At 41.3% G+C, this 7,621-nt stretch overlaps 1 protein-coding gene across 1 annotated transcript; it reads right to left on the reverse strand.

Moving 5' to 3' along the window:
• Positions 1-891: 891 nt before the first annotated feature.
• LOC108982238 (prohibitin-3, mitochondrial-like) lies at positions 892-4,270 on the reverse strand. The gene is made up of 3 exons (XM_035693944.1): positions 4,194-4,270; positions 2,540-3,431; positions 892-1,260 (listed from the first exon to the last, which is right to left on the reverse strand). The coding sequence occupies exon 2, from the start codon at positions 3,379-3,381 to the stop codon at positions 2,545-2,547; it is 837 nt and encodes a 278-aa protein (XP_035549837.1). The 5' UTR covers positions 3,382-3,431; positions 4,194-4,270; the 3' UTR covers positions 892-1,260; positions 2,540-2,544.
• Between the last annotated feature and the right edge of the window lie 3,351 nt (positions 4,271-7,621).

The following is a 7,621-nucleotide window of genomic DNA, read 5'->3' on the forward strand; positions in this document are numbered from 1 at the left end:
TCCTCTACCTCCTTGTTCCTGTGGAGCTATCAAACGGATTGTTGATTACCAACAAGAGGATTATGTCCTGCAATTTTTTATGGGGTTTAACGAGTCTTATGCCCATTTACGTAGTCAGATTTTTCTCTCTAATCATTTTCCTCCGATTAATAAAGTATTTTCTCTTATTCTTCAAGAGGAAAAGTAGCGAGAAATTGTTTCTGACTCTTTATATTCTAATTCGGCTGTTGTTATGTTTACTAATCATGATTCTAGTCAGATGAAAGGCTCTGTTGTTAGATCCAAAAATGGTAAGCCATCGGCTCCTCATAAGGATAGGCCTTACTGTACCCTCGTAAGGGCGGAGAGCATTTAGTGGCTCCGGTTGGTTACCTTCAACCTTTCTGCCTAATGCATTCTCAAGAAGCCCTGCTTATAGGCTTCCACTCTAGGGCTTGGGCAGTATCTAGACTTGCATATTAACTTCAGACAATACCCGTGCAACACATCCAGAAAAAAGTAGAATTGCAGCTTGTCTCAACCACAAGACAAGCTTCTGCGACAATGTCAGTGATGATCGTATGCATGTACGTATGGGCGGTGCGAACGTCGAAAAACAAGGCATTGGATAGAACTGCCAACAAAGTATAGATGGCCGATCCATATCTCATGTTAACGTAATAGAGCACGGCATCAGCTTATGCAATTTTCTGGCTAAAAATTAGCTATAAAAGCCCTCAGCATGTAGTAGCTTCAGATGTGAATATCTCCATCAGCTAATTCGGGAAATAATTCAGTCTTGCCCTTGATCTTATCCATGCTAACTAAACAGATCCTATTAGGACATATTTCACATCATGTACTGCTTTACAACCATACATACATTGCCAAAGAGTTATATGCATGCAAATGTAACAGAAGGAAGCCATCCTTTAAAGAAATAAATCATGTCATTTATCCCATACTACAGTGCACCGATAGGCAATATAGGGCCACCCGTGATGGGCCATAAAATTTTAAAAAAGAAACGGTCGATTCTCAAAACAACTTTAGGACGACTACATCTGGGAAACAAGGCGATGGTTGCAGGAAAGGAAAAAAATCCATGCGTTTTCAACTTGATCTCCAAAAACACCACAAATTCGGAATTTCTGATTGCTAAAAGAAAGTTTGAATCTTTATGGCCTAAGATACCAAAACAAAAACTTCATCGACTATAAACTAAAACCATCAATAATGCAAATCCGTGACCTTTTCACGTTGTTATGCCATCCTCATACCCTGAAACAAACAAATAACACATCAAAGAATTTTTTTATTAGTAATAAATAATTTTTTTTTTATAAGTTAGTAATAAATATTTATTGATAGGCATAAACTCAAGTACACAGGAAGTATATAAGAGATACACCTATCCAGGCTATTCATGCAGATTCAGTCCATTACAAATTCATACACATAAAAATATTGCCACTCAGACATGTGAACTAGATGTTTTGTGATAATATTCATTCCACCAACAGTGACACTTTTGTCAACTTTGGTGCACTGCCTCTTAAAGAATACAATTCACGATATTTTCATGAAAATGATATGTTCACATAATAATTGCATCATTCAATTCTTCGTTTTTGGGATGTTGAGTTAAGGCCTTCTAAATTTAGCTATGCAGGAAGCATACAGCACCTCCATAGTCAGAGAATAGATTCAGCGCATTTAATCAAGCTATAATAAAAACTATCTTGTAGTTATCTCAATTACCAAAAGCACTCCACAGTTCCAGATATCATTCATACAAAATGTCCTATCTTTCTTTACATCAAGCACCATCTAACTCCTGAATGTAATTGGCATGACATGAAATCAGGTAAACTACATAAAAAAAATAGCAATTTGCAACTTTTTTAAAGACAAGTAGTTAGCAATTTGCAACTTCCCACCGGTCAGATACTTCTGAATATAATGATCACTGCCTTAAAATTACTACGTTATTTCCACAAAGAAAATCACTTAACCTACAAAACCAGTCTACATTATACATATGTCAGAACTTCTCTTGTTGTCTTTAAATCAAAAGTAGCTTCAAACTGTTGTTCGAATGAAATAGAGCGGGTCCTATGTTAATGAACTAGAAGCCCAAACTCCATGTACAGCTTCCTTCTAAACACTATGTTTACAACTTCCATTACGCTTGGAATTACAGCATTGATGACCAAAATCCTATGTTCACAAGGCTCTTATCATTGCAAAACAACACGACACCACAAACAGCAACCCACAAAATCCTAGTTCCACGAGCAAATTTTAAGGGATAAAGTGAAGTCGAGAAGTTAAATAAATCAAACCAATCAGAACAGAATTGAAGAGATTAAGATGGAGTGCCCAAGTTCTAAGTAGCGACACAAAAGTACCAAAACATATAAAAATAAAAATCACAAATAGAACATGACCCCAAAATATCCTGATAATTTCTTGCCTACTTGGGTCTTCACTCATCGATTCTATTATTTCTACCACTATAATTTCAAACAAAACAACTCGGTAACAAACATTATTGTACCGGACTCAACGCGAGGCATTGAGAGCCATGAGTATTTGCTGACCGCCGGGCAGGTATGCCACATTTGGCGACTTGGCCAGCGTACTAGCGTTCTCCCTCATAGCCTCAATCTTCCTGAGCTCGATAAGGCCCATCCCAGCCTGTGCAGTGGCGTCCGAGATCATCTTGGCCGCCTCGCTCTCTCCCTCAGCCCGAATAATTGCGGCCCGCCTCTCTTGCTCCGCCTTCGCCACCACGAACTTGGACCGCTCGGCCTCCTGCTGGGCCACTTGCTTCTGCTCCACGGCGCGCGAGAATTCCGCCCCGTAAGACAGGTGCGTGATCGCTACGTCGTCGAGCACGATGTTAAAATTCCTGGCCCGCTCCATCAGGCCATTGCGGACCAAGGCCGAGACCTGAGGCCGCTCGGTGAGGAGCTGGTCGGCGTTGAATTGCGCCACCACGGCCTTGAGAACCTCGTTGCCGATCGATGGGAGGACCTTCTCATCGTACTCGAGCCCTAGGGTTTGGACGATCTCTGGCAGTTTCGTGACCTCGGGACGAGAGAGGACTCGGAGGGTCAGGTTGACCATCTGGAGGTCCTTGGTGCCGGAGACAGAGGAAAAAGTGTGGGGCTTGGTTCGGATGTCGAAGATGAAGGGCTTCTGGAGCCATGGTACCAGGAAATGTGTCCCCTCCCCCACGGTCTCGTCCAGTATTCCACGGAGACGGTCGAATATGACGGCTCGCTGCCCACCGTCAACGTTGTAAAGCGAGGAGTTGAGGACCGTCGCGGCTGCGCCGAGACCGAAGGCGGCGCGTGCGATGGTGGTGAGGAATGAAACAGCAGCCGGGCTACCCATCTTTAGAGAGTGTAGGGTTTTAGGGAGGGCTTTGGTGGGGTTTTATTTATGAGTCCCTCTTCGGAACAGCCCAACTGATTATAGGAGAAAAACAGCCCACCAATAACAATTAGACATGTAGGAAAATGGAGAAATATACGCTACACAAACACACACATGATTAAAACCCAAGCAAATGAAAACAAAAAGAGAAAGAGAAAGAGAACACTGTAGAAGCCTCTCGCCCATATCAGGTCCCTCACCCCTCCCTCCCTCCCTCCCTCTCTCTCGCCCAGACGAAACTTCATGATTTATAAGAAATAACAATCACCACAAAAGAGAGAGGGAGAGAGAGAGTTCGTGAAAACTTTGAGTGGAGGAAAAAAAAAAACAAAAAAATCTAGAAGATTGGTGTTGCTGTGAAATTTTGAGGCTACTGGTTCTGAGCTCCGGTACGAGCACTGTTTTTCTTTTGTAACAAAGAATAAATAGGCAGGAGCGGTTTGTTAAACTAGAATAGAAATGGATCAATGTTTCCTATATGGAACGGTGAGTTACGGGTTTTAACCCAAGGTCCTCTATGGGTAGCTCTCTCTAAAAGAAGGGTGAATATTTCCTACGACCCTTTCTCCTGCAGCTAAGGTTAATAGATAAGCAAAGACTTAAGTAAATGAAACCTCCGGCTCTTTCTTGCTTGCAGCTCTTGCAGGGGAGGGGTTTCGAATTCGCAAGAAGTTTTTCATTTGTTATGGGTTTTAGTTAAATGTGTGCTTCTTCAGTGTGCTGTAAAGTGAACGACCTACGTGGAAGACTATTATTGGAAGGCTGTTTATTAAGGCATATACTACAATTGCTTCAGCAGAGGAGGCTCACGAAAATTACTGGCAAATTCACTCGAGCACAGCAGAGGCGTAGACCCAGCCACGTCACTAGACAAGAATAACACAATGCACAAAGAGTTCCTCTTAACCCATACGTAGTTTATGGTTAAACAGCCCTCCAATGAGAATTAGACATGTAGGAAATTTTATGAGATACAGACTAAGAAGGTCACACCTGATCTAAGATGAAAAAACTCCTCGCATCCATGCCAAAGCATAGCATTGTCGTCGCCCACCACAAGTTGTCTCCGTAGTTTTAATGCACTCAGTGTCGTCCACCACAGTATAAATCATTGCGCCGCCACCAAGCTTCATCGCCCACCACAGTTCGTACCGCCCACTTAATGGTTTAATTTTCACCACTTTGTAATTGTTATAGTATGCTTGTAATATGGGCAACCAAAAGCAGAGGCAAACAAAATTGAAAGCTTTTGCAAAAAAAAAAAATTCGGTGTCGCCATTCACATCAGTTTCTTGCCATGTGTATGATGGCATCTGAAGAAGAGCTCTGCTTGGATGGGCAAATGAAGAAAGCAACTTTGTCCAAATCAAAGATAGTTCCGTAAGAAAAGGAAAAGTGATAGCCAATCAAAAAAGTGCAGGCATTGAATACCTTCTTGTTTACTTACCGAAGAGTGGTAGAGAAAAGGAACCAAGAGTTCATTCTCATTGCACCGTGAGGTCGAGCTCCGTCGCAGCTCAGGGTCGATATTTAAAAGACTAAACGGACAAGAGTAGGACTTTTTGTAGTGAATCAGTATTTAAAAACTAGTCGTTGAATTAATTTAATTCGTAGTCATCTATAGGTTTTTAATAGTTGTGTAAAGGAAGAGCTGCAAGGGAAAACCCGAGTTCTTGTCACCAACCAGCCACATTTTCTCCCCCAGGTGGATAGGATTATTTTGTTGTCTAAAGGCATGGTCAAAGAGGATGGAACCTTTGAGGAGTTGTTGAAAAATGGAATTCTATTCCATAAACTAATGGAGAATGCTGGAGAAATGGAAGAATAAGAGGCGGAAAAGGAAGATGGAATAAAATACAATCAGAAAAGCTCTAAACCAGCTTCTGGTGGACTAAAGAATGATCTTAAAAAAGATACAAGCTATAATAAGAAAGGTAAAGGACATAAATATGTGCTTATCAAACAAGAAGAAAGAGAAACGGGTGAGGTCACTGGTTTGGGTTGGTTCTAGGTTGGGATGGGGACTTCGATGCAAGGATAGGGAAACGGATACAGAATAAAAAAAATTTCACTGTAGTCAGGCGCATAAGTTTTAAGATAGAAGAGCTACATAGCAATAGGTTATTGGAAGGCTGTTATTTAGATATTAATAGTTGGACCGGTGGTAAGGTTTTCTCATGCACAAATGTACACTACACTAGAATAGTCTAGAATGATCCTTTACATAACATAAATGTACAAGATAGTCTATAAATACTATTGTATTACTATACAAATAAAGAGTAGGAAGAATTTTCAAATTACAAACCTGTTAGAATAAAAATCGTTGTTTGAAGCATTCTGTCGAATATTTTCAGTACCTTTTTATGGTATTAGACCAGAAAGGGCTAACGTCCATTTCTTTTCCCTTTCTACATATCATGGAACCAAAGAAGACCAACCCCACCATAAACCCCACCAAAATCAACTATGCTACTTGCTTCATTACCTAGAAACTCTCCATTGACAACTACCTATTATGGAAAGCCCAAATCCTCTCGTTCCTCAAAGGCCACCAGTTATTTGGCTATGTCGACGACTTTATTCCTACACCTCCTCCAACCATTGACGGCTAGCCTAATCCTGATCACATGAAATGGGTCCTTCAAGACCAATTAATCATCTCTGCCATCAACTCTTCCCTCATCGATATTGTCCTATCCCAAGTACTTGACTGTAATACCTCACGCAAGGTATGGTCTACTCTACGCAACATGTTTTCAGCTCAAACTTCAACCCACGTCATGCAAACACAATACCAATTAGCCACCCTAAATAAAGGGTCTGAAACAATTACTCAGTATTTCCACAAAAGCCAAATCACTAGCTGCCTCTCTCGGTGTAGCTAGCCAACCCCTTTCCTCTTTTGAGTTTATCACCTATATTCTTGCTGGCCTGGGTACCGACTATGAGTCACTTATAACCTCTATCACTACTCGAACCGATCTTCTGTCCTCCTCTCAAGTTTATGGTTATTTGCTTAACCACTAATCTCGGCTAGCCCACCAGACCGAATCTCTTCTTTCAGGAAGTCCTCTTGTAGCCCACACTACGATCAACAAGCCACTTTTCCCCTCCTCTAACAGAAGCCGTGGTCGTGGCACTGGTTGTGTCTCTAACTCAAGTCCCAACTTCTTTTCTAATCACTCTAGCACAAGACCCGTATGCCAAGTCTGCCACAAAATAGGCCATACCGATTTATCATGTTATCACTGTTTTAACCAGTCTTACAAAGCCTCTCCACCATCCTCTCTTACAGCTCACTACATAGCCCTCCCAAATCCAACGCCTCATCACAATCACTAGTTCCTAGACACAGCCGCAATAAATTACTTCACAACATATTTCTCTAATCTCAACTTAGAATATGCTCCCTATCATGGCATGGACCAAGTCAGCATTGGAGATGGCTATTCCCTTCCAATCTCAAACACTAGAACTGCTCAAATCTACACATCCACTGGCAAATTTATTCTCTGAAAACTTTTACATGTTCCTCAAATTACTCACAATCTTTTATCTGTTCGTTAGTTTTGATTAGATAATTCAGTCTATTTTGAGTTTAATTCTTATGGTTTTCTTGTGAAGGATCTACATACTCAAGAGGTGCTCATTTAGGGACCAGTTAGGAATGGCCTCTATATGCTTCCCACTGATGCTGAGATCTCCTTTTCTCCCACCTTGTCTTCTTCGACTGCTGCTTTAATTGGTGAACGAACCTCCTCCCAAATTTGGCACTCTCGTCTCAAGCACCCCTATCCACGAACCACTTCTTTCACCATCCGTCACTTTCAACTTCCTCTTACAACTAATATTGTGCCTTCTTCATGCTCGACCTGAACTCAAGCCAAGTCACATTCCCTCCCACATCCACCTTCCTCTTCTCGGTCACATAAAGCTTTTGAAGTATTGTTTCTTGATGTATGGGGACCGGCGCCTGTGCTGTCCTCTTCTAGTTATAGATTTCATCTTTCCATTGTAGACGATTTCATGAAATATATTTGATTTTTTTCATTACATGCAAAACCTGATGTGTCCACTATTTTTTTGGCTTTTTCACGTTACATCAGTAACGCTTTTTCTTCCAATGTCATTTATATTTAATCTGATTGGGGCGGCGAATTTCACCCCTACATCCTTTACTTAAATCTTTTGGCAT

Source organism: Juglans regia, chromosome 1 (genome assembly GCF_001411555.2).
Source record: "Juglans regia cultivar Chandler chromosome 1, Walnut 2.0, whole genome shotgun sequence".
Lineage (NCBI taxonomy): Eukaryota > Viridiplantae > Streptophyta > Magnoliopsida > Fagales > Juglandaceae > Juglans > Juglans regia.